Genomic DNA, 27,457 nt, shown 5'->3' on the forward strand with positions numbered 1-27,457 from the left:
CTGCCTGCAGTTCCCCGAGTGCCCGCCAGGCGGCGCTGAGCAGCTGAGATCCGGCCTCCCAGGGGCGGCCCTCGCGTCCCCGCCGCAGCGGCTGCCACGTCAGCGCGGCGTCTTGTCTCTGTGCTGAGCGTGCGGATGGGGAAGGGGATGGGGAAGGCGGCGGTGGCGGCCTGCGGGGCTGAATTGGGTGTGCGGATCGCACTGTTCGCGGCCTTCCTGTAAGAGGTTTGCGGATCGGACCCCAGGGCACGGAGTACGGATGGGCTGCCGACCCATAAAGAGGCAGGCAGGAAGGTGCCTGCCACCTCGGCCGGGCGCTCCCTGAGCTAGCTGAGGTCGGGGTACTTCCACGCGAAGCGCGGAGGAAGCCAGCCAGCGTGCTCAGCACTTTTTTGTTTTCCCTTTAGGGTAACAGAGCTTCTCCCTCCCTTCCAGAGGCTTATCCAACCAGAGGAGATGTGGCTTTACCGGAATCCGTATGTGGAAGCAGAGTATTTCCCTACCAAGCCAATGTTTGTGCGTTAACTTGCCCTTCCTTCAGCCTATACTACTACTGAGCTTAATGCGGAAAGTGGTCATTCTGGCTCCAAAATGATCGTCGTAGGGAGCGTAAGCGTAGTGCTCCCTTTGTTGGTGTGCTAAGATTTTGCTTCCTAATGTTTAAGATGCAGATTTAGAGAGCAAGAGGTTAGTCTGTTTTGGCTCGAGACATGTTCTGTGAGCTCTGTTCCTTACAATGAATGGTCTGAGCTAACTGGTCGTGTAGAGTAAAGGTGTACGGGCAGCACTGCCCAGTGCCCCGTTAACCCACAGACACCGAGGCATTCACTTTCCAAGGGCCAGTGGGGTCTGACACGTGAGTGCTCCTGTCCCTTCCAACCCCCTTCCCTGTAGGAGCTACTTTAATAACGTTGTGTACAGTTTTGTGGGGCTTTTTTGTTTGTTTTTTAACCTTTGCCATATTCTGGTTCAGGTCATCGCGTTTCTTTCTCCGCTGTCTCTGATCCTCCTGGCCAAATGTCTCAAGAAGGCAGACACGACAGACAGCAAACAAGCCTGCCTGGGTAAGAACCAGCCCTTCCTACCTGGTGTCTTGTCTTACTGCTGGAATGAAAAGGCAGGAGTTGTGGCCTCAGTGTGTGGAGGCCACTGAGTTCTACGTTCCTGGAGTAATTATATCTCCCCTGCATCCCACTTGGTACTCGGGCAGACAGCACTGAGAACTTGTTAACCACGCAGCTGTGCCTAAATGCGCGGGGTTATGGGTACCCCAGAAAGGCCTCCAGCCTAGTACACAAGTCTCGCTGTACAGCAGTCGCTCATCGACGGCCCTAGTTATTTTCATACTCCGCTCCAGTGGGGGCCGTACCACTCCTGTCGCAGAGGCAATCGCTGCTGCCTTAATGAGCTGGTGACTGCAGTTCCTCCTCAGGAGGTGCCACCAACAGTAAGTTTCTTTGCTTTCCAGCTGCCAGCCTTGCCCTGGCTTTGAATGGTGTTTTTACTAACATAATAAAACTGATCGTGGGGAGGTAAGTGACAAGTTAGCCACCCCGTATCTGCCTCTGCCCTTACTCCAGCAAGAGATGGTTAGTGGCACGCCATCACACATCTTTCTCCTTGTCCTTTTCTTTATTCTCAGTCTAATCTTTTCCCATTTAACACTTTCCCCCTTCCCTATTCTCAGTCCTGCGGGTGACCCTTGGGCTCTTTTGTGCCCGGGACAGAGTTGTGTCCCCTAGAGCACCCTCGAAGCTGCGCTGTGACATGCTCTTAGCCCCTCCAGCACAATTACTTTGTAGGGCATTTTTGTCTCCTAATTTAAATGTTTACTCTGGAAATAGGACTTCTCTTAGGGGTGATTATCCTAAACCAGTCACATTATTTTGTCTGGGACACTATTTGACCAACAGGTAATGAGGATTACTGGGGTGTGATACACCAAAAACGAATTTCCGGAGTCGTAAATGATCTGTGTAGGGACCGTACTCATTTCTTCCAGGCCACGGCCCGACTTCTTCTACCGCTGCTTCCCTGACGGGCAGGCCCATTCTGACCTGATGTGCACGGGAGACAAAGATGTGGTGAATGAGGGCCGTAAGAGCTTCCCGAGTGGACATTCTTCCTGTATGCGTACCAAGCAGACTCGACTTCTAGGCTTTTTTTTGTGGGGGTGGGGTGGGGAGGGGTCACTGAATTTAGCCTAGGAATCTTGTAAGGACGGGAATATCTCACTACTCTTGTATATAGAAATTGGAGAACCCCCCTTTTAAGAACCCCCAAGATTTCACAAGCTTGAGCCTCGAATATTAGGGTAAATATTCAAAGACGGGGGAGGTAGTTGACCATGAGATGTGAACATTTTATTATTGTTGTATTATTTGCCTAGATCCTGAAATCTTGTAATAGTCATAAAAATATTAACCTTTATTGAAGTGTTCCTGTGTGTCAGGTGCTCTGAAGCATTTTAGATTCTTACTTCATTTGATATTCTAGTAGCCCAATGAGGTGGGTGCTATTATTTTTATGATTCACATTTATACATGAGGAAACTAAACATCAAGAAGTTAAGTAACCTGCCCAAAGTCATTTAGCTAGTATTCCAAAAACTATTCTTAGGATAAATATTAAATATTAACTTGGGGACACAAAGTCCTTTATCTTTCCTTTTGTTTCCTTCTCCCTCAAAATCAATGGTCTACTCCAGAAGTATACAGAAAAGGGATAAAACATCTTCCTATCCCCCTGCTTCCTATTTACAGATGAGTGAGGGAGCTTCCTTTAAAAGACATATACTTATAGGTTTTTCCTATTCTAGTTGCATTTGCTGGTCTGGCCTTTGCTTCTTTCTACCTGGCAGGGAAGTTACACTGCTTCACACCACAAGGCCGTGGGAAATCTTGGAGGCTTTGTGCCTTTCTGTCACCTCTACTTTTTGCAGCTGTGATTGCACTGTCCCGCACCTGTGATTACAAGCATCACTGGCAAGGTAAGCCAGGTATTCGTGCCATAAAAGCTTCCATGTATCACTCACCATTTCATCCCTAGCACTTGGTAGAGGAGATGCCCACTAAGTATCTGCGGAATGAATAAATGAGTATGGGATGATCTGGGTTCTTTACTAAGAGCATTTATAGCTGTATGGAAGATGAGAAAGTACAGTTACCTTTTGAAGAGATTACCAAGGAGGAATGTCCTAATTTTTCCATTATTTTGATTGAAACATCATAAGTTCAGAATAAACAATAAGAAATTTTTTACAACCTCAAATTCGATTTTTACTTACTGTCTTAAAATAAAAATAAAGTTCATTGTCATGAGATTTTGTTCAGAAACAAAAATAAAATTCAAGAAAACAAAAAATTGTAATTAAACCAAAGAAATTTAAGCTGAATGATACAGTAAAACATTCAAAGTACAGAATATCTTCACAGAAAACCCACAATTAAAAAAAAAAAAAAGGTAATATCATTGCCCAGAGGTCCTTAGGAGACTATTTTAGAGAATAAATTAAATTTTTTTTTACAAAGAGGCAAATCCTGAAGTTTATTGCTTCCTCTAAACTCTTTAAATGATGAAAGACAATTAAAATTGTTAACAGCATGAAGTGAACCTTTATTCTTCTGCATTAAAAAAAAAAATCTAAGCGTGGAGAGGGGTGGTAGATGAGGGTAAAAGGGATCAAATATATGATGATGGAAGGACTGACTCTGGGTGGTGAACACACAATGGGATTTATAGATGATGTATTACAGAATGGTACACCTGAAATCTATGTAACTTTACTAACAATTGTCACCCCAGTAAACTTTAAAAAAATAAAATCCAAAAATAAAAATTTACAGTTCTACAAAAAAAAAAAAAATCTAGTGTACTTGGAAAAAGGCTTATTATACTTATTTAACTAAAGATGTGTTTTGATTTGGTATTTAGAGAACAACATGAAAATGATAATCTGTAACTATATGATAAAACTGAGAAAGCCTAAAGAAACCATGAACCTTGCATTGTGGGGTTTTGCAGCCCACACAATTAGAATAACCTGGAGGACCAAGTTCTCTATACTGTGTGGTGTCTGACATGATTTAGGAGTCTATTATGATTAAGAGAAGACTTTTTCTCCTCTCTCTTCAGATGTACTGGTTGGATCCATGATTGGCCTGACATTTGCCTATGTCTGCTACAGGCAGTATTATCCTCCTCTGACGGACGCAGAATGCCATAAACCATTTCAGAACACACTTGCACTTCCCACTGCACAAAAGAAGCCTGGTGATCCTTATCATTTCGATATTTAGAAACTGGAGCTACCTCACTGGAGAAAAGGTGAATCAGCCCCTCCTACCGTGACTGTGCCCAAGCCAAGAATTTCTTACCTTTTTACCTCTTAAATGGTACCAGCGAGGACATCAGCACTTCATTCTGCCTCCAAATGATTACGCAGTTTTGCGGACACGAATGTGTCCTGAGGAGCAGCTGCTGCCTCTCTACCGTATGCCACATGCCATGGGAACGGATCCTTCACTGGTCCTCCAACAGCTTATGATTCCTTTCCATCAGACTGGCACCCCAAGATCCACAGTGTTTTTACATTTAAATTTAAATGCCCTTCTTGGAAGGATCTTGGCACAAAGAGGCCTCTACATAGCCCCACTTTATCCTAGAAACTAGAGTTAATTATCAAAACTTCATTTCCCATAGCTCAAAATTTTAAAATCTAGGGCATGACCGACTAAATCATTTTGGTTCTGTTTACTTTCTCTGATGACAGTTCCATCAAGCCATAAATAGGAAAATGTACATTTCTGGCTAGTTTACCACTGTTAGGCATATCTTACCCAAGTCCAGCCAGATAATGCTGTCCATTTTTAATACTGGGCATGATTTGCTGAGTTACTAAGTAAACACAGTAGAAAAGAAAATGGTTAGGAGTGTGGTTTCAGTGCTAACACTGACACCTGTTTCTACCTCATCTGTCCTTACCTGTGCTCGTGAGCCTCTTTCCCTCCCTTCATGACTGAAGATCTGCCCAAATGCCTAAAGCATTAAAGAAAAATTACAGATACCATTATCTGGAGGACGGAGGACAAATGAATCTTTTTCTGTCCCTTGTTCACAATGCGCCATAAGGAACAATTATGGGTTAGCATCAGAATTGTTGCTATAGGACCTACAACATTCTCTTTATTGAGATTATACATTAAATATGACCTTGCCATATAGATTTCCAATGTATCGTTTTCCTTCAGTAAGTGAGATATGGACATAAAATGATGAATATGGGGTTTTTTTGTACTGAAGTACCATTCGAAAGCTGGAACATTTCCAAAATAACACCATTGGACTCCCCATCTGACATAAGTGATTCAACTACCTATAGTTGTGGCTGATGATTATAAATACCAAAGGATAGTCTCAGTATTTACCTTATAACTGTCGTGCTTTAAATTCTGAATTATACCTGCCTAGACAATGAAAATACCAATCAAGGGAAAATAAAAATTAGTTCTTTGCCCAAAACTTATTTTTTAAACTTCTTTTAATCCATAAAGGAAGAGAAAATGGTTTTATATTGATTTTCTTTATGATGGATAAACGAGGTAAAGGTAGGCAATGGGTCAATATGGTTTTATTTCAGTATTTACTAGAGTTTTAAATACAATCACGTAAAAAAACAGACATTTCAAAAAGTGCAAAATTATTAGAAAGCTAATCAGTGCTATTAATCTTTCCATGCAAACAATCTCTTTTGCTTAGATAAGCAATACCAATTCTGCAGTTGGGAATATGTATAAAATGATACTCTACCAGAGTTAAAAAATAGGCTTGGTCAAGAGATTGTACATGATACGACTGAAATAGTGCAAATAACATACAACTAAATAAAGGATTTAAATCAAGCTTATTACCCTGTGTAATATACAACCATGATAATACCACAGGTGAATAGACAAGATATAAAGCTCTTTTACAGTTACCTGCTCCTCACTACCAGGAAAGAAACATTTCTTAATATAAGCAGTGGTTTATCTAGCTATCCAAAATTATGCTGTTCATCTTTGGTTACAAGGACTCACTCTTGCTTGTCCTTCGGTTTACTCCAAAATAGTACCAAGTCTGCTAACAGGAAGAATGAATTTAAATTTGAAGATGACAACTTAACAAAAGCTTTCCCTTTAATACATATTAAATGCTACTTAATTCTCAGTAACCCTTACTTCAAACTCAGAATTTATGTAGTAAAGAAAATAAAGTATTCCATATATCTGAAACATCTTTTCAATAGTCTATAAGCAGCTGGACAAGGAAAGGCCAGGCTCTGACTTATACCCCATCCTTTCCTCTACTATCTCTGGGGTGACAATAAATAACCTTCCCGTTCCTTTTCTCTCCAGAAAGGTATAAAGACCACTGCTGTCGCAGGGATAGCATAAGTGAATATTAAATGCCAGTGCTTTGGGTACCATGATACATTTACAAAAATATTTATAAGAAATAAAACACAGCTGGCCTGCCTCTGCCACTCTATAAACAATGGCCTGTAGGAATCGGAGAGGAGTGTATCACAAAGAGAACTGCAAAGACGAGGACCAACTGACCAATGCGCAAGGAAATACCTATAGCACAGGAGTGAGCAGATGCCTTGGGAACAATTAGCCTATATTCACCTGTCTTTGTCACGGTCCAGCCCACTTTGTATGTTCTGACACTGACTCTGCAGTAGCTGGTCCTTGGCCCATATAGAATTGTTGGCCATAGGGTTTTCTTTCAGAATAAGAAACATCCCCTGAGCCAAACCTACCTGCTCAACCAACACTGGCGGTGCCGGGAGCCTTTTAAATAAGCATTCTGGATTATGGGTACCTAAGAAGGCAGTGATATTTACAGAGTGTTTTTAAAGAGGACACACAATACTACTTTCACCCAAGTAGATATGACAGGTGACTTACACAAATTCTATTTCACCATAAACACACCACTGACTGATTTTATTTATAAGCTAAGCAGTCTGTCAGGGCTGTGTAATTAGGTTTGTCAGCCTTTACAGCTTCCCCCTCAATGTGAGAACAGAAGCTGCTATCAAACAATTAAGTCAGACCTCATCCCAAGTCTCCCAATTTGAAGTATGATATAAAAGGGCGGGTCTAGCACGTATAACATATTTGCTTTACAAAGGTGCACCTAATGTGATCTAAACTGTCCATTTTAGACTCTCCAAGGAGCTCAAACAACTGTGAAAACAGTGAACAGCATCAGTGATTCCTAGCAATAAATCTGTCCGTCAGATGTAGAAAGTAAACAACACTGTCGTTAAGCTACATTTTAGTTTTTCTTCACATAGGACTTGTAGGAAAGAAAAGATGGCTCAAAAGATTTTGACTGCCCAACAATCTTTTCCATATCCACTTACACTTAGCTTTCAAATGCAGAGAACACTAATGAGAGAGGAGTGTACCCCAAATGCCTTCTGATCTCAACAGTCTTGCTTCCAAACTAGAACACTTATTCTCTGGAAAAAATTTCTACCAACCCAAAACATACCGAACTCAAAACAGACTTTATACCATTTCATGTAATAAGCAATAAAGTGTGATACCTATAATACTATCATCAAAGAATTAAAGGTGCGAAGAAGAAAAAAATGGCAAGTGTTTATATGAAGCCAGTGGTAAAAAGTAATCGGGTGTCTTCCCTTTGCTTTTCCACTCACTTCCAAAATAGATTATCTTCCAAAGACCCCAATGGTAAGTGGCAGGCAACATGCAAGAAATGACGCAGCTGAGAAGAGAACCGCAGCAACAAATAGGTGGATTTTCTGGGGAAGGACCCCTCAAAGTCCATCTAGGGGAGAGAGGCGAAAAGTGGTCACCCTGCAGTCACAAGTGTAAGGCACCCAAGGAGAACGCCAGAGTCTACAACCTTTCTGGTTACATATTTGAATGTTGAGTAATTTAAATCTCAGGATGGGCTGTTTGTAATTGAAATTGTAACTGTTGCCATGGTAACTCTTAGATATTCAGACCTATTAAGATTCTGAGTTTAGATCCTAAAAATGATAAATGTTATTGGACCAAATCACTAGTAAAACAAATACACACACACACACACACACACACACACACACACACACACACACTACCCTTTCTCTAAGTGGACTATTGTGTTTTTTTCCCCATGAATTTTAACTAGAGTCCCTCTAACAATAAATAATAACCTAGATCTTGGTGACAGGCAACAGGAAAGTATGTAAAGAGCTTAAGGCTCATAGGTCCTTATAACATGTTAATATGTAGAACTAAACTGCATATATGACATTTAAAAACTTACATTAAGCAGCCAAAGCTGATTCATTTTTACTGTAAAGGCTGATCAAGGAAGATACCCTGGGTTTGGTAGATCTCTTTGAGGACCAGCAATACTGTATCTTCAGACTCCCTGTAAAGAGAAAAAGTTGTTGCTAAAAAAAAAAAAAAAAAAAAAAAGAACTAGAGGCAATTGGCAGTAGCTTGGACGGTTACCTTCTAACAGAAGTCTAGTATTATGTCTAGTAACGTAGAAAAGCTACTAGTAGTAAATGACTAAGCATCGTTCCCTTTCCATATAACTCATTCTTGGGACAATATGGAAGAGCCGTCCAGTTGCTCACCTTAACTGTTTAAATGTTATTCGCTTTTTTTAAAAAAGATGATACAATCATATGGTTCAAAATTCAAGATACATAAGGGTATAATAATGAGATCACCCTCCCACCTGTTTCTTAACTACTAGTTCCCATATTCTGACAAGCAATGTTATTTCTCATGCATTTTCAAAATATTATTCTCTGTGTGTACAAGCAATTACTTACATCCAGTTCATAAAGAAATTTGATTATTAGAAAAGTAACATTCAGGTTCCAGTCAATATGACAGGAGGTAAATGTTGTGCTCGCTTCCTCCCATGACCCCATCATAATTACAACTAAATTACAGAACAATCAACTTGGAGAACCACCCGAAGACTGGCTTAACGTAACTCCTATAACTGAGGATATAAAGAAGAGGCCACATTGAAACTGAATGTCAATTATAATTGAAAAAAAATAATTAAAAAAAATTTAATTAAAAATAATGTTCCTGAAGGATTGCCTTAAGGGTATGTGGCTCAAACATTTCTCTAGATCTATGGTTCAACTTTTTCTAAGTCATGAGTCTATTTAAGAATCTAATGAAACCTATGAATTTCTCAGAAAAGATCACGTATACATATATGCCCAAAATTACAAACAGATGTCATTGGACTCGACTTTTTCTATTCCCCACAAACTCCATACACAGACCTCACATTAAGAAACTCATGCCGGGCCGGCCTGGTGGCTCAGGCGGTTGGAGCTCCATGCTCCTAACTCCGAAGGCTGCCGGTTCGATTCCCACATGGGCCAGTGGGCTCTCAACCACAGGTTGCCAGTTCAATTCCTCGAGTCCCGCAAGGGATGGTGGACTGTGCCCCCTGCAACTAACAACAACAACTGGACCTGGAGCTGAGCTGCGCCCGCCACAACTAACACTGAAAGGATGACAACTTGAAGGTGAACAGCACCCTCCACAGCTAAGATTGAAAGGACAACAACTTGACTTGGAAGAAAGTCCTGGAAGTACACTGTTCCCCAATAATGTCCTGTTCCCCTTCCCCAATAAAATCTTTAAAAAAAAAAAAAGAAACTCATGCCAAGATGGCAGGCCAAGATGGCGGGATTAGCTAAACCAGATATTAAAACAGTGTGATCCTGGTACATAAAAAAATGTATCAATAGTAAAGAATAGGAAATTCAGAGATAGTCCTAAATATATATAGCAATATAGTAAAGTTAGAATTTCAAATCTATTCTCTGTGTTGTAACAACTGGATAGCCATCTAGAAAATGACTTGGGTCATTCACCTTATTAGAATAAATTTGAAATGTACATGAAATGTACATAAAATTTCAGAATACATTGTGGTAAGGAATATTTTGGAAAGTAGGATTTAAGTATGACATAAATTACAGAAGCCAAAAAGGAAAAAACAAATTTGACTACATAAAAATAAAAATTTTCTACTTAGCAAAAACCAGTGTATGCAATGTCAGACAAACTGGGGCAAAGGTATTTATTTGCAACTCATGTTGCAGACCAATCAATAAAAAAAGACCAACATTCCAATACAACAGAGAATAAAGAGTACTCATAACTCCCAGAAAAGGAAATCAAAACGGTTCTTAAATATATGTCAAGATGCATCAACCTTATAATAGGAGGAATGCAATATTTTAAGAAAAGGCAAGATTTATTCAATCTGAAGAGAAAAAGCAGCATAGGACAAATGCAATTTAAAACTACAATGTGCACGATACATACAATGAAAACTACAAAACCCTACTGAAATTAAAGACCAAAATATACTGCGAGATAACCATGACTGTGGATCAGAAGACTCAGTACTACTAAGATGTCAATTCTCCCCAAATTCATCTATAGATAAAATGCAATCAATCAAAATACCAGAAAGCTTGTTGGTTGAAATTATCAACCTCATTCTAAAAGGTATCTCTATAGAAACAGAAAGGATCTACAATAACTGAAATAACTTTGAATAAGAATAAAGTTGGAGAACTCACAATACCTGTTCTCAAGACTTATTATAAAGCTACAATAATCAAGACTGTTTTAGTGGCATAAAGATAGACAAATAGTTCATTGGAACAAAACAGAGCCCAGACAATTCAATGGTTTCTCCATCTCGATAAGCTTTTCAACAAATGTTGCTAGAACAACTGGTAGCCATATGCAAAATAATGAACCTTAGTCCCTACCTCACATATTAAAAAAATTAATTCAATCAAAATGGCTCATAGACCTAAATGTAAAAGCTAAAACAATATAACTTCTAGACCTCAGGAGAAATCTTAATGACTCTGGATTTGGCAAAGATTTCTTAAACACGTCAAAAAAGGATAAGCATCGATAAATTGGACTTCATCAAAATCAAAATGTTTCGCACTTCAAAACACACTGCTAGAAAAATTAAAATCAAACCACATCCTGAGAAAATGCATTTACTTGAAAAGGACTTGTAACTAGAATATGGAAAGAACTCTTGCAACTTAATAAGATAATCCAATTTTTTAAATGGAGAAAAGATTTGAACAGACAATTCACCAAAGATGTATGGATGACAAACACATGAAAATATGCTCAATATCATTAGTCATTAGGGAAATGCAAATTAAAGCCATAATGAAGTGCCATTAAATTCATTTAGAAAGGCTAAGAGACAAATCATAAGATTAATCACACCAAGTGTTGTAGAGGATATAGAGAAACTGGAACTCTCAAAAACTGCTGATGGGAATGGAAAATGCTGGCAGAAAAACTGTTTGGCAGTTCCTTTTAAAAATATTTGTACTAGCCATTCTACTCCTAGATTTCCCGAGATAAATTAAAGAATATGTTCATACAAAGTCTTGTACACAAATGTTCATAGCAGTTTTGTAATATCCCTAAAACTGGGAACAACCTAAATGTCCCTTAGCGGGTGAATGGCTAAACCAATTGTGGTACATTCATACAATGGAATATTACTCAGCAATAACAAGGAGAGAATTACCGATACACACCACATGGATGAATGAAAGAAGCCAAACAAACTGTACACTTGAAGCTGAACAATAATGAATGTCAACTACAATTTTATATATGTATATATATAAATATATATTTACAAGAAGTGGAGTTCAGCATTAAGAATAGAGACAGTGGAAATGTAATGGCTGTATGCGATGTCAGAGGGGTAGTAGATGTGGGAAGAAGGGTTATCACTGTGTGAGGATATAAATGATAAATGTTTAACTATTACATTGTTTTGTACACCTGAAACTAATAAAAAAAAAAATTTTAAAAAAAGAAGCCAAACAAAAAAAGCGTGTAGAGTATGATTCCATTTGTGTAAGTCATGTGCAAAATAATCTAGAGTACCAGATGCAGATCAGAGGTTCCCTAGAGATTGTGCAACAATCAGACTAAAAAAACCAAAAACAATAAAAACAAAACCAAACAACACTTACCAGTAGCACAGATGGCTTTGTAAAGCAAATAAATATTCATTGAAACTTTCAATGGGCTTCTCCTGCAGCACGTAGTCAATGCGCTGGCCTCCGTTCAGCATCCCCACATTGATGGGGGGCTCTTCCTCCTTCACTGCCACTGAGGTCTCTTCTGTGGTAACATCTGAATATAGAGGGACCATAATTAAGACCCTAAGAGCTTCCGGCCCTCCAAAGTTGTCCTTACTTCTCCTCAGGCTCCAAGTTTACCCCAGGATGAGCTATTCTCTATTCAGGAAGCTCTCTCCCATCTTCCTGCTCTCAATCCCCTTAAAGTTTCTCCTCAAGTCACAATGATTTTGTCTAATCCCTTTCTTTCCTTTCCTGCACCTTTGATTGCTAATTCATTTGCCTTTGGTGTGTAAACTAAATGCAAGCAGGGATAAAACTCTGTAGGCAGTTGAAAACTACATCAAAAGAATGCAATGTCATCTGTGAAATTAAGAGGAGAGTATCCTCGTTAGTCCCCAACCAGGAAAATAAAACTGACCCATGAATACCCAGACATGCCCCTGGAAAAGCAAGGTGCTTCAGAGCAGGCTCTTAATAACACACCCTCAGTTACCAAGTGGGGGATGTTTTAAAGCCTCATTACCAGCTGCTCAGCTTCTCTTGACACTTTTCCTCACAAATAATGTTTTTCCATAATTTGTGGCTATTAAATGATAGAAAAGGCTACCAGAACTGAAGGCCCATTAGGACTCACAGTATTGGTCCTATACAATAAAAAGGGCAAAGTAAGATGTCCCTGGGAGAAAAAGAATTGCACACCACGGAGTCCCTCTTATCCGGCCTGATGTAGGAAATCAATGTGTACAGTGTCACTGACCACTAGGCTCCTCTGAACTTGATTCAGGTTCTGCTTCAGCTTCTTCTGCAGTCTCTGAAGCTTGTAAAGCAGGGTACTGCGCTCTGGTGAAAGACTTCCAGGCCATCCGCAGCGAACCTAGCAAGTTGTTCTTAAGGTCCATACTCATCCTGGTCAAGCCTTCTCTCAGTTCTGAAACACAAGAATAAAGAACATTACATGGTTTGCAATGAGTTTAGGGTCCAACACAACTAAATAAAGTGAATGAGGTCCAGTCAGTTTGCACTGACCAGGTCTTGAATTATCAAATTCTGTACTCAGTCTTACCTAAGTGCATCCGCTTCCTGCCTTTATGATGTGGAATCAGCATTGGCTCAAATTCCACTCCTGGGACCACCATTGGTTCAATCCTATAGGCCACAGGATCAAACTATACAGGAAAAACAATAGCTACATATACCTCTGCTGAAGAAAGATACTCTGAGGAACTGTATATCAGGCAATAATAATTATAAGCTCATTAAAATGTACAGTTCTGCCCCATCACTTCCAAATTCATACTAGTATGTCTCATTACTACAGAATAATATATAAATAAGTAAATCAACACAACAGAAAATCATATGCTCTTTACCATTAAACCCTAAATTCAGGTAAAACCATAAAAGCCGTCCAATGCTTACAGGATGATAAATATTGAAGAAACCTTTGCATGTTGGAAATTTGTAGTTGGGATCAATTCTTTTTAGTCCTCGGACGGTAAGGAACATTCCAATGGGAGATCCAAAGGCAAAGAATATTTCTGGTTTATAGATGAGCCGGGGGTATTTTACAGACACCTGGGAGGAGAAAATAAAAGCATCTCTTACTAATAACGAGTTGCTTCTGTTCATACCATACGAACGGCAGGCAATAAAATGACCAAAGAGAATCGGTACCAGTACCTGCCCGATGCCAACATCCAGATAAGCATCACTCCCAGCTCCATCAGCACTACTGCAGAACTCCGCTTCTTTGGGGATATTACACATATTCGCCCCTGAAGCTGACTGCGGACTTGATCTATCAATACCCTAAAGAATAAAAAGGAGTTCTGTGGAGCTGCTAATGTAGTAAAAATTCCAAAGGGTTATACAGTTTTCTATTGGTTTGAAAATACGCTTGGGAAAGTTCTGAAACGATAGTCAATTTTAGGAAGCATCTCAGAAAACAAGATAAAGCTGATGAAAACAAAAGTTGCCTTAAATTATGAACTGATATCCCTCTAAAATGCTCTAAATGATGTAAGCTGTACTCAGCTATTTGGGGAGCAGTTAAAATTTTAGGCAACCATCATGAGAGGAAATAGTGGAGCACTGTGGAAATCAGTGCTGAGGACTGCTAAGGAGTTCATGAAGGGCTATGCCTTTCTAATTAAAGTAGAACGTTTCTTGTGGGTATAGAAAATGATGCAAATAACGGGCCTTAAATAAGATCTGAGCAACCTGCTAAAGAGCGGAAAAATAACTACTAAGATTTGGAAAGGAATTCAGTGGCAAACTGAATATACAAGTAGTGTTACAACATGGACAAACCCTGCGTACCTTATGCTAACTGAAAGAAGCCAGTTGTAATAGGCCACATATCGTTATGATTCCACTTACATGAAATGTCCAAAATAAAAAAATCCATAAAGACAAAGTAGATCAGTGGTTCACAGGAGGGAACAATGGGAAGTGACTGCTAATGGGTATGGCGTTTCTTTATGTGGTGATAGAAATGTTCTGGAATTAGATGGTGGTCATGGTTACACAACTCTGTGAATATATTAACCATTGAACTGTATACTTTTAAAGGGAGAATTTTATGGTATGTGATATAAGTTATTATTTCAATAATGGGGTTATAAAACAGAAAAGGGGAAAAAATGAAATGGTAGGAGGAATCCAGGAAAGATAAGACTTCTGAAGCTAATAACATTTTAAAGGTATCAATAAACATGCTTAATTTCTAAAAAGAGCCAAAAACCAATTAACAAAATTGCTTAGTTCCTTAGACCAAACACCTCACAAAGCACAAGAATACAAGGATGTCAAAAATTGTTTTATCCTATAAGCTATATTAAGCACATACCTTTGAATTTTTTCTGGTCCTAAAGTAGTTTAATATCTTCTTTCTTGGTCCTAAGGGAATTCCCATTTCCTGAAGATCTTTGTCTGTACATAAGGCCTAGGCATAGAAAATCAAGTATCTTTCTTATTTCTAGGAAGAATAAAATCAATTAAATGACCTGTTCTCTGAAAAGATTAAGATGTAAGCACTCGTTTGTTCTTTATATTACTAGGGCTCCCTAGTGGTACGTCATTAATAACTTAGAGAAGGAAAAAGTATTTTGTTCATAAAAGAGCCTAAAGAAGAATAGCAAGTATCAGTACTACAGTATCAATGCTATAGTAATATAGGTAACATTGTATTATTGTTATTTAAAAAAACCTATAAAAGTAGGTTTTTCACTTCAGGACTTCCATGCTCCCTTGATTTCCACGCTCACTTGCATGTCACATTCCTGAGAAAGATTATACTCTTACTCATGGATACAAGCAGTAAGACACAGCAAACACAGAGCATGAAACAGACTAACAATCCAGCTGAAGTGCTCCTCACCTGAGTAGGGAATCTTCCTTTCCCCTCCCAGACTGGGTTAGTTAATTCTATTATACATTCTTATACCGCTGTGTACTTTTCCTACTTAGAACTTACCACAATTGTAATTAATTATGTGTTTGAATATTTAATATGTCTGTTCCAGTAACTATAACCACTGGGAGGTTAAGGACCATAGATCTGTCTTATTCACCACTCTAGCCTCAGTACTTGGTAGAGTATGCCTGATTATAGGAAGCATTTACTAAATACCTGTGGAATGAAATGTATTGCAAACCTAAAAAAAAAAGCACCCAACAAAAGTGGCAAAAAAAATAAACAAACAAACAAGCAAATATCAACAGCAGAGCTCTTGAAAGTATAACAGAAAATAAACATAGGAATAGTTAGTGGTCACTTATTCTTGCTCTCATGATTTCTGAGCTGTGCTGTTTTGCAGTCTTTACTCTATTGCTATATGTTTATCAATATGGCTCCTCTGAACTTTGAACTCCCACAAAGCGAAGATCACTTGATATGATAAAAACCACATAAATAATGCTAAAGAACATTACTAATGATAACAAAGTATTTATGACTAAAATGCTTCTAAAGGGCAGGCTCTTAGTAAGCAGTATGATAAAAATAAGCAATAAAAATACTGAAAATGGTGTGGCATAAAGTTTTAAAAGATTTTTACCAGAGCTTCCTTATCTACTTTCTCCTTCTCAAAGATACTAAAGAATTCAGAGAGTTGAAGTTTCTTCAGATCTTCTTCTAGCGTTGGTGCGTCTCCTTGATCCATAACAATATCTGGCGAATCCTAAAAATTAAATTGTAAAGCTCATATTCTCTAAATTCATTTAGATTTTCCTTTATTAATACTATTTTGCAATAAAGAAATGTACTACATAAGATTTCCACAGAGATGTATCTTTACTTTAAATAAATTGTAATTTACACAAAATGTAAATTAAGATACTGATCTCTAAGTTTTTGCAACTTCAGTTGAAACAATGTTTTTAAGTAAATGAATGAATGAATGAATGATTATCAAAGTATTCTTCATTATCATTGACAAAACATTTACTGAGCTCTTATTAGGGACATAGTGTTTAAGATGTAAAACAATCTAAGACAAAGCCCCTCCCCTGGAAGAACTCAGAGTCCAACAGGAGAAATAGGACACTTACATAAAAAAAGAAAAAAATACAAGACACTATATGCTAAGTACTATTTAAGCACTATAGATAAGTGTTCACAGGACGATGTTTCACTGAAAGATGTTTAAACATCAAGTCCTCCCACTGCTTTCAAACAGAATTTCTATAAATTATATCAATTTGCATCCAATTCATTCTTCATTTCATCATATGCAAACTCCATTTCAGCTCAATGACTTTATAATTCTAATAATAGACCAGTAGTGCATATTCATAATGGAAAACAAGACGCTTATAGTTATTTTTAAATGTGGCAAATGTTAGAAGTATATTACTATCGTGCTCCTATCACCCAAGAATGACAGAGATAATTACAAGTCTATTAAAATTAAAATAAATTTAATGTTATGGTATAAGATTAAACAAACTAAGTGAAAAACAAAACATAAGTCTAAAATCTAAAATTCCTTACTAAGAAAAACTACAAGAGAACCTATCTAAACATCTAAATTACCTTTTCACTGTCAATATCCCCCAAAGAATCTTTCTGATTTGTTAGGATATCAAACAATATAAGCGAACCTATAAGTAAAATAGAAGAAAGAAGGAACAGTTTCTAAGTATTAACACTAAATAGCTGTCTTTTATATAAAAAATAAGCCAATTACCCACGTAGCAAAATCTATGAAGCAGGGAATCTTTCTTTCCAGTCCACCACCATCCTTCCACCCCTTCCAAATCACAAACCAGTTCTAGACCACTGAATCTAATACTGATAAAAAACAAACAAACAAAAAAAAACATTGTACTTCAAAAACAGGTGTCCTACAAATGTGATAGTCCTCTCTGGCTACAGAATTCATTTGTTACCTAAACTATGACCAGCAATGGATACACCCCCTTTGAAATCAGGGTTCCTCTGCAGAAAAAGTGTATATATTCTGTTCATTTCAGAAGCAACTGTGTCCACAATAGTCTGACAGTAGGTGGGGCTATTGTAGAAGAAGACATCCAGAATTGTGTCATTGGTGAAGTGCCTTAGGCGGTTAATGCTGGGCAGGGTTATTCGCTGTAGATCTCTGGAAAAAGGAAAAATATTTTAAGCAGAAACCTAAATACATTCCATAACCTCCTCTAAGTTATTATCCAGCTTAGCCTCCAAGCTTAGACTTAGATATTTAAAGATACAAGAAGGAATTATCAATGTATAGGAAATACAGAGGACAGAGAGACATGTTTAATGAAGCCAAAGGGATGTGATCAACAAAATCCAGTGTGAAAAGCTCTATAAGACAACTCAGTTTCTTCAATAGATAAATTGCAAGAAAATAAGAGATGGAAAGGTAATCAAGAAATTAAGAGAGACTGAAGGACATATCAACTAATTGTGATTTATAGACTTTATTGGATCCCAATTTAAAATATGTGTGCATGTATGCATTTGTGTGTGTGTGTGTGTGTATAAATGATATTTATTAGACAATTGGAAATCTGAACACTGTATTTGCTGATGTTAAGAAATTTTTTAGGTGTGCTAAAAGTCATTTAAGATATATACAAACAAATATTTATAGATGAAAGATATGACACCTATGATTTGATTCAAAAATAATACAGTGGAGGGATGGGCAGTAGACAGGGGTATGACAGTATGGTTGGGGCAGAACTGGCCATGTGTGGAGGCTTATTGGAGCTGGGTAATCATAATCAGTACATGAAGAATCATTATATATGCTACTTTTGTGTACAGGATTCTCTATAATAAAAAGTTTTCTAAAAAGAAAAGATACAAGAGGCTTTTCTTAGAATTCTTGGCATTATGGTTTTTTGATCACAAGTCAAATGGTAAAATCAGCTCTCAATGCAGAATTTCTAAAAGCTGAAAGAAGGTGAGAGTGTCAGATGCCAAAGGCAAACAGAACTCAGGTCTTGCAAAGAAAAACCATGCTGACATTATATAAATCAAGTTCCAGTTAAAGGTTTCTCCAAATTCCCAGAAAGATTCCTCAAAACTTCAACAGTTTCTGTACTTTAGAGAGGGCTATGTGACCTCTGAGCATCAACTCAAATATGAAAAAATGTGAACTCCATACCTAGTAAAAGCAACACCACAATGGAGTATGTGGCACATGGAATATGCTCAAATCATAGGGCATTAAGAACTGACAGACACAGAATCAGGAAAGCCATTTCCAAGACCAGCATGGAAATAATGCTATTTCCTTTATCTTCCAGAGAAGCATCTCCTAGTTGTATCCTATAACTGTATTATGACCACACTTCTTTCTGGAGAGCCCATAGTTTAGTATACTTAATATAAGACAACCTTCTCTGATATTGAGATAAAATTTACAAACAAAACTATTGGACTTGTAACTTAAGAAAGCCATCACTTAAAAGTTGTTGAACCAATTGTAACTAATAATGTAATGTTGGGGGACTTCCTTTTGTTTCCCAAATTTGGACAAATACTATCTAAATATGATCACAAAAGGAACAACAAAATTACTGTGATGTACACACAGTAATTTTGTTGTTCCTTTTGTGATCATATTTAGATAGTATTTGTTCAAATGAGGTAGGTTGGCTTTTGACCTTTGAAGATGGAAATGCTTATACACTATAGTAAGAAAGCAATGTTTGGCTTTAACACTAAAGCAATAATAAAGCTGTAATAGTAAATACTAATGAGCCAGTAAAACATACTAGAATACACACAGCTCTTTATTTCAAACCAGGACTAGTTAAACCAAGGGATTAGTTAGCATTTAATCATGTATCTCTAAAAAGACATAGAAGTACAAAAAGCTTTTTGCTGAACAAAATTTTAACTATACAATCAATCAGCTACAGCAGAAAAGTCCCTAAGCATATCAATGATCAGAAAACATTACAATCACGGCTAACAATTCAAAGGTGTATGGTATTACTCACACATCCACACCAGTAGAATGTAAAGGACTGTGCCAGTTGACTGGAAGAAATTCTACCCTTCCAATCTGCTGATTTTCTTGGGCTCTCTTAAAATGTGTTTGTAGCATGTTCAAGGAAACACTGCGAAAGTCATTAACTGGAAAAGAAAATTAACTTATGTATTAACAGTGAAGCAATGAATTTGCAGAATTCAGATGCAATAGATCACAAAATTATACTCTATCTACATTTGCTTAGAAGGTGTTTACTTGAGTCAAAAAGAGCAAAGTGGTATTCAGAAAAATCATCAATACATATAAGAAAAGCTGTTCCTTTAATATAGAACTTGCTTTTACTATACAAAACATTTCATCAAAAGAAAAGCTAACTTCAAAACTTCTAATGTCATGGAAACTATTTCAATTAAAAAACAAAAAAAAATCAGCCTTGCAGTCAGATTCCCATTCTAACTTTCTGGTCCTTATAAACAACTACTACCTAATATTTTAGATTAAGAAAAAGATACACACTGCTGTTTGAAGTTCATATTACGTCAATCTTAACCTTCTAAGAAGGTATTTATGCTTAGGAGCATTAGCCAGTAAGATAAGACTCCCCAGTGAAGACAGTTAGACTTTGAATACTATCAAGTTTTAGAGGATATTATTATCTTTCAAAAACAAGTTACACTAATGACCTAACTATTACAATTAAAATATCAAGAGGTTTATCACAGTATGAATTACAAAAATGACTGAAGCTTCTGTTATTCATTTAAACTATGTCATTTTACAGTCCCTTTAAACTTGGAATGGTTAGACATAGGCTCATCACATCATAAAACAATTTTATAAGGATTAAGTGCTTGTTCACTCAAGAACTATTAGCTAAGAGTATAAACTATTAGCCTAAGGAATTTATTAGTACTTTAGGTCTAAGCTGGAAAGCTTTACTACCTTGCCACCTGTCTTTAGCTCTCCAAATCCTCTTATGCAGCTAAGACAACAAACTAAAGATAACCCTTTATCTCAGCTCACAGGAGCACTGACTAATATTCCGCTTAAATGATCTAATCTTATATGCTTTGCAAACCTACCACACTGTACAATGCTTCGAAAGCGGAGATCACAAGCTGGTCCAATCCCATGGACTACAAAAACCAAGTGGTCTATTTGTAAAGGTTCCCCTATAAATGAAGTTAAAAAGAAAAATTATTCTATATAAATAGTCATGTAGTCTAAAAATCAAACATTCACAATGAATAGGTTATAAAGACAGTGAAGTGAAAATATAAACAGATGGGGGGTGCTGAATGGTTCAGTTGTTTGGAGCACGAGCTCTTAACAACAGGGTTGTCAGTTCAATTCCCACATGGGCCAGTGAGCTGCGCCCTCCACAACTAGACTGAAGGACAACGACTTGACTTGGAGCTCATGGGTCCTGGAAAAGCACACTGTTCCCCAATATTCTCCCCCCAAAAAATATATATATATATGCAGATAATATAAAGGACACAAAATAGTCTTATATATAACTACTTAGTTAAAACTACAGTGATTTTATTTTGTTTCTAATTTATCTTAAAATAAGTCAGTGAAAAAATTTTTCAGGTTTTTTTAAACTTTTACTTTCAAATAACTGCAATCTTACAGAAAACTTGAAAGAACAATACAGAAACTCCCATGTACTTTTTACAGATTCAACATTTTAACATTTACCACATTTGCTTTATTATTCTCTCTCTATGTATATGTGTACACACACACATTTAGTTTTCTGAACATTTGGTGCATCACCAGATTGTACACACATCTCTCTTTAACCCTTTAATATTTTAATGTGTATTTCCTAAGAATATTCTCTTACATAACCATAGTACAGTTATCAAATTCAGGTAATTTAACATTGATAAAATAATGTTATCTAATATTCCACTTTTATCAATCATATCAGTCAAGTCTGATATGTATTTGAAGCCTGAAATTTTAAACCCATCTTTTTAAATTATAAGTCTAAGACCTCGTCCAAGACACAAGTTATCGCCTCTGCAAGATACCGTGTTTCCCCAAAAATAAGACCTAACCGGAAAATAAGCCCTACCATTTTTCAGGATGACATCCCCTGAACATTAGCGTCTTTTGGAGCAAAAATTAATATAAGACCCGGTTTTATTTTTAGGGAAACACAGTTAAAGGAATTTCATCATCCAGTTAAATATATTATAAAACCAACCATAAATGACACTATGGATAACCATCAAGGTCCTACTGAAAAATAGTCTTCCCTAGTTGAAAATCTTCAATGACAGAAATTACCAGGACTAAATTTCTAATTAAACAGGTGGAATCACACTTCTTAGAACTAGAATTAAATCATTTTCATCTGTACTTAGTGAAGTCCTGATTAGCACTGCCAATTTTTACTCGTCACACGATATATACTTAAAAACTTTAAAAAAGATTTCTGTATCTATTAAGATTCTTAGTAAAGTGATGTTAATCTTAACACAGAATAAGTTCATATAACTAACAATCATTTTTTAAGCCTTGAGGTAATCCAAATCCATAGAAAAAGGTCACAATTTAAGTCATAAATTAATAAGTATACCATAAGAAAAAAGTAAATGATTAACATTACCACAATGGATGTCAACAGAGATGTTCTCAACTCCTCTTTTCACTGTTCTTGGTCGACCCTGCTCAGTGGGTGTTGAACCCCACTCATCAGACCCTGCAACTGGCTGGTAATGTACCATAAGCTTAAATAGAAAAGATCAAAGATCAGAGCAATAAAGACATTCTACATTAAAGACATCTCTATTTATACACTCTGAGGGACAGGAACATGTCTTTCAAAGCATAATACATAGTCAAATCTCAACCGGAGTTTTGATAATGCAATTCCCACAGTTTGAAATGAGAACTCTGAAAATACATTGGCTAATGTACGCTTTAAAAATCTTATAATTTTATTTGTCAATTATACCTCAATAAAGCTTAAAAATAAAAAAGGAAAAATATATATCAGGCTAAAAGACTTTCAACAGTACCCTACACATGGAAGACATGCTACATAATGTATCAGTGATATTCTTAATCTACAGTGGCATAATGCTCCCTAAGAAAATTTTTGTATAAACTGAACAAGGTAAATAATAGTAATGGTTACATGTTTTAAGTGTCATAATTGTGAATGTAATATAAAAATTCCCAAAGGTTACCCTAAGTAGAATCCCTAGGAAAAGGAAACCAATTAAGTTCTCCTTAGCAAGGCTATTAACCTTTAATCCCAACATTAGAGAAAGGCTATTAATTTGCTTTACCTTTGGATTGTGTAATATAATAATTTCTCTGTTGGGAGACTCCAGTTTCTTTTTCCATTCATCCAGAGTTACAGCAAGCATGTAAGTTTCCTTAAAAGAAAACACATTTCATTAGATTTCTCTTACAGCTTTTCTATTGAAATTAAACTTTTTCACAAGAATACTGTTAGATAAACAATTAAAATAAGAATATCCTACTCAATTTTATTTTAAAATTCTTTATCAATTTTATTTTAAAATTCTTTTAAAATTACAATGGATAACAGCATAGGACAAAGAAAAAACATCATTTCTATCTAGGCTGGCAGTAAAAGCTGTTCACATTTTGATATTTCTTTCAATAACAATTAATGCAAGTATTTTTCCTCAAACTTAGGACAGTATTACATATATAGCTCTTTACCTTGATTTATCACATTTATTTTTAAATTCTTTTAAAATACAATAGATAATAACACAGGACCAAAAAAAATTGTTCCTCATTCCATCATCTAGACTGGAGATAATTATTGTTTACGTTTTGATATATTTCTTTCAATAACATTAATGTCCTACTCCAATTTAAAGAAAGCAAATTTCAGATTGTCTTCACAGCAAGAAACATAAAAGGCAAAAAAAAAAAATCCTGTGGTCATAGTTTAAATATAAACAATGATCACCATTAGGGGAAAACATTTTTAATTTAAATCATAACAATTTCCAGATTTTAAAATCTGAAAATAAAACTATGTTATCTGAAACTAATTTGCAAAAAGAAATGCTATAAACTTTAATGCAAATAGAACCAAACTCTTTCTAGAAATTTCACAAAATAAGTCACAAGAGGAAGATTAAACAAAGAAAAAAAATTAAGAAAATATGTAAAAAAGTGTCAAAGGAATACCTCTAATACTTGGCTGAAGCTCTCCGCATAGGGAACATACTTATTATCTTTGTCTCCCTTGTAAAACCAAGTACATCGTCTTACTTCTGATGCTAGCTCATCCCAGTATACAGCATACCGCATCCTCTCCCCCAAATGAACATCATATCGGCCCCCATCAGTGGGAACAACTCTCCCATTACAATCTTTTCCTATCAAGTATTGAAAAGAGAAAAAGAAGTACATATATCAAAATAAACATCCCAAAACACAATTGAGTTGTACTCTAAATAATGTTATAAACACATGAATGAATAGTTTCTACTTGGCTAAACATTAAACAAAACGGAATTTAATTACCTTTTTTTTTTTTTAATTTATTGGTGTGACAATCGTCAGCAAAATTACATAGATTTCAGGTGCGCAACTCTGCATCACATCATCCACAAATCACACCGTGTGTTCACCACCCAGAGTCAGCTCCCCTTCCATCACCATACACTTGACCCCCCTCACCCTCATCCCCCACCCCCCAACCCCCTTACCCTCTGGTAACCACCAAATTACGTTCCCCAGATCAATTTTCAAACCCGTGGCCATCCTGTGGTCACCAACTGCCCTCCAATCCCCTCACCCTCCCCAAATTACCTTTTTTTCACTAAGTATTTTCACAACCTGTCAAAATCATTTTTGGTTTTAATGAAATACGAAAAAAAATAATACCCAAACACGGTTTTGCTCTTTTACTGAGGAGAGATAATAGTGTCACTTAAAAAAAGGTATATAAGAAGGCTTTTCTGATTTTTTGCTTGAAGGATCCAAAAAGTAAACTAATGCCCATGGCCATCATGATGATAAAGTAGTAACTAGCATCATGTTTCATTACAAAAGTGACAAGTTCGAGAATTCATTCTTTTTGCAATATGAATGTGACACTGCCTCCCCCATACTCTTTATAAACGAAAACTGAAACATAAGCTAGAACATAAGAAACATTATTGAATAACTATGCAGAAATTACAATAGGTACTATTTTCAAAATACAGACAAAATTCTTAAATATTGTAAATTAGCTGGGTAGTAATGCAGAGCTTCTATATAAAAATGCTATTGGTGGTAACCAGAAAGAAAATCTAAATTTTATTTTTAATAGCACTCACTATAAGGCCTATTAGAGTCTGAGACAGATGACAGTCTTTGTCTATTACAAGTCATCATTTTCATCCTACCAGAGCCATATGCCTCTTCCAGCTGCTGTGAATCCTCAGAATTGAAAGGAATCCATGTCTCTTTAGAATCTATTATTTTACAATAAAACCAATGAGGAGAAACTGGTTCATACAAACTGCCAGCATCCATGTCTATTAGCTCAAAGGAACTACATGAGTTTGGTGATGGGGATGGATCTAACTGGGTGACCTGTTCCTGGTGTGATTCCACTGATGACATTTCGCTCTCTAAAAGACAAAAGAAAAATTATTATCAGAAAAATTATTTTCCTTCTATTAACAGTGTAATTGTGCGTGCACGCGTGCACACCCACACACACAACTAGTCACTTTAAGGAGTCATTTCTGCAAAAAAACAAAAAACAACAATCTAAGGGGACTCCACATTTTAAAACAGAAATAACTTACAATAAATAGCTAGACTTGGGGGGAGGAAGACAGGGCTTTATACAAAATGCTTCTTGTAGACAGACCAACCATTTTGTACTGACTGATCTCCCAATTCTCTCAGAAAATTGCATGGTTTTAATTACACAACAAGTTATAAAACAAACCCAGAAGCACAAGAAATATCATGGTCAAACTTGATTGCAACAAAACACTTTAACCAATTTCCAATCTAAGTCTAATGCCAAAAGCAAAAAATTTACTCAGTGTTAATAACACCTAGGTTTTAGGCTCTAAGTCCCCTAACATTACACAATTACATGATTATTGGAATCTTAAAATATTGAAAATAAAACTATTCATTTAAGAACCACTTTTTGTTGATTCTTGAAGTGTGCTTAATTAGGACTGTGGTACTAATTCTGAAAACACAACCCTTGCTTGGGGACACTGCGCGCAAGCGCACACCCACTGACACCGTCCACGGCTCAGGTAAAAAGTAACAGGTGACCTCAAAAGCCTCCTTCCCTCAAAGACGACTCTGACCTATGTGTTTCTACCCCTTCAACATTCAGATCATCGGCAAACCTAGCTCTGCAGATATCAAAAATATACTCAAACTCCTCTGAGGGAAGTGAGCACGATTACCGGTATCTCAGGCAGCGGGATGGCAAACACCTGGCCTCCTTCTGAGAGAACGCTCCAGGCTTTCCGCCAGTTTACCTTTCTTCCTAGCACAAATTTACCTCAGCAACCGTGGCGTGTCCCTTCTCCCACATGACCCCGGGCCTCCTGCAGCCCAGATCTGGGACCTGAGAACTCGAGGACTTGTCTCCTCCCGCCTCCAGCCCCGCCAAAAGGAACGGGGCCACCAATGGAAACAAGGTAATTTGGGGCGCAGTTGTTACAAAGGGGGCCCGGGACGCTTCTCTGGAACCGAAGTCACCCCCAACCCCACCGGGGCTGGTCCTCCCACCACCCGATTCCCTGCCTCCCGCATCGCGTTCTCCTCCGTCCCTGGCATCTCCATCCCGCAGTGCCTCCAACCTGCAGCCCGATCGGACCTCCCTCTGTCCAGCCTCTGACCCCAACACGGCGTCGCGGACTCACCTGGCAGTCCCGCTGCCTTTCACGCTCTCCTGCCCTCGCTGAAAGGGGCACGACATGTCCCCGCGGCGGCCTTTACCCCAGCCTACGCGGGGCGGGGCGGGGCAGGGCGCCCAACACAGGGCTCCACCACGCTCCCAGCGGGCGACGAGCGGGCCAGACAGCCGCAAGCAAAGGTGAGGTATCTGGGACCGCGACGCAAAACGTCGTATGGGACGAGAACGGCCTTAAGGCTACTGCCAGGAAATGTCGCGAGAGGTGGAGGGAATCGCGCGAGATGTGGCTCCTCCTTGCGGGCAGGAAGCGGCAACGCTGGGCTTGCGGGTCGTGCGTGCGGCCTGCGCTCTGCTGTGAGCTAGCTAGCGGTCTGAGGCCAGAGGTCTTTGGAAGGCAGGGATGTGGAAGACGTCAGCACTGTAAAGCATTTCGAATTTCAGTAAAAGGAAGTGGGAAAGCCCAACCTCCTCACTTAATAGGTGGGAAAACGGGCCTCCTGACTCGCTGATACTCGGGCTAACCCTAACCCTACAAAAAGGCCGGGGATCCCAGGGCAGACGCAGGGATGCCACGCCCCTGTGAAAAATAGGATCATAGGGCGGCTGCAGCAGCTATGTCTATCCATGCCTCCACTTCTGATGATGAGGGGAATGGATACAGTTGGCATTTGCAGGGAAAAAAAGTTTATCTCTGGGGCTGCTCCCTCCCACTTGAGTTTATTAGGATTTAGAAGCTGCCAAAAACATCTCTAAAAGATGTAGAGGTAGAGGTGAGCTTGACAGGATTCAAAAGCTGCAAGGGAGGTTGGAGATGAGATATTTCTGTCCAAACAAGATGACATACGGAGGTGAAAAATTTAAACGAAATTTCCCACAGTCACGAACCTGAGTAGTAGCCTTGCCCAGCTCGCCTGAGTATTAAGTTTT

General features: G+C 37.8%; 2 protein-coding genes across 6 annotated transcripts; one reads left to right on the forward strand and one right to left on the reverse strand.

The window, feature by feature from the left end:
- The first annotated feature begins 94 nt into the window (after positions 1-94).
- PLPP5 (phospholipid phosphatase 5) lies at positions 95-7,119 on the forward strand. Of its 4 annotated transcripts, none has more exons than XM_033104210.1 (7): positions 95-218; positions 408-516; positions 974-1,064; positions 1,469-1,532; positions 2,003-2,127; positions 2,819-2,989; positions 4,135-7,119. In XM_033104210.1, exons 1-7 carry the CDS (start codon positions 136-138, stop codon positions 4,296-4,298), a joined length of 807 nt encoding a protein of 268 aa, XP_032960101.1. In that variant the 5' UTR covers positions 95-135; the 3' UTR covers positions 4,299-7,119. The 4 variants fall into 4 exon arrangements, with proteins under 4 accessions (XP_032960101.1, XP_032960102.1, XP_032960104.1 ...); XM_033104211.1 differs by having other exon boundaries at positions 117-225; XM_033104213.1 differs by having other exon boundaries at positions 193-218; positions 436-516.
- On the reverse strand, positions 5,734-26,754 carry DDHD2 (DDHD domain containing 2). Of its 2 annotated transcripts, XM_033104201.1 has the most exons (18): positions 26,538-26,750; positions 25,041-25,268; positions 23,833-24,023; positions 22,950-23,039; positions 22,265-22,385; positions 20,724-20,813; positions 19,649-19,784; positions 17,585-17,793; positions 17,229-17,296; positions 16,252-16,374; positions 15,042-15,137; positions 13,874-14,002; positions 13,613-13,768; positions 13,257-13,359; positions 12,951-13,121; positions 12,083-12,245; positions 8,329-8,436; positions 5,734-7,842 (listed from the first exon to the last, which is right to left on the reverse strand). In XM_033104201.1, exons 2-17 carry the CDS (start codon positions 25,258-25,260, stop codon positions 8,355-8,357), a joined length of 2,148 nt encoding a protein of 715 aa, XP_032960092.1. In that variant the 5' UTR covers positions 25,261-25,268; positions 26,538-26,750; the 3' UTR covers positions 5,734-7,842; positions 8,329-8,354. The 2 variants fall into 2 exon arrangements, with proteins under 2 accessions (XP_032960092.1, XP_032960093.1); XM_033104202.1 differs by lacking the exons at positions 5,734-7,842; positions 8,329-8,436; positions 12,083-12,245; positions 13,257-13,359 and having other exon boundaries at positions 12,995-13,121; positions 26,538-26,754.
- Between the last annotated feature and the right edge of the window lie 703 nt (positions 26,755-27,457).

The sequence above is a fragment of the Rhinolophus ferrumequinum genome, chromosome 4 (assembly GCF_004115265.2).
Source record: "Rhinolophus ferrumequinum isolate MPI-CBG mRhiFer1 chromosome 4, mRhiFer1_v1.p, whole genome shotgun sequence".
Classification (NCBI taxonomy): domain Eukaryota; kingdom Metazoa; phylum Chordata; class Mammalia; order Chiroptera; family Rhinolophidae; genus Rhinolophus; species Rhinolophus ferrumequinum.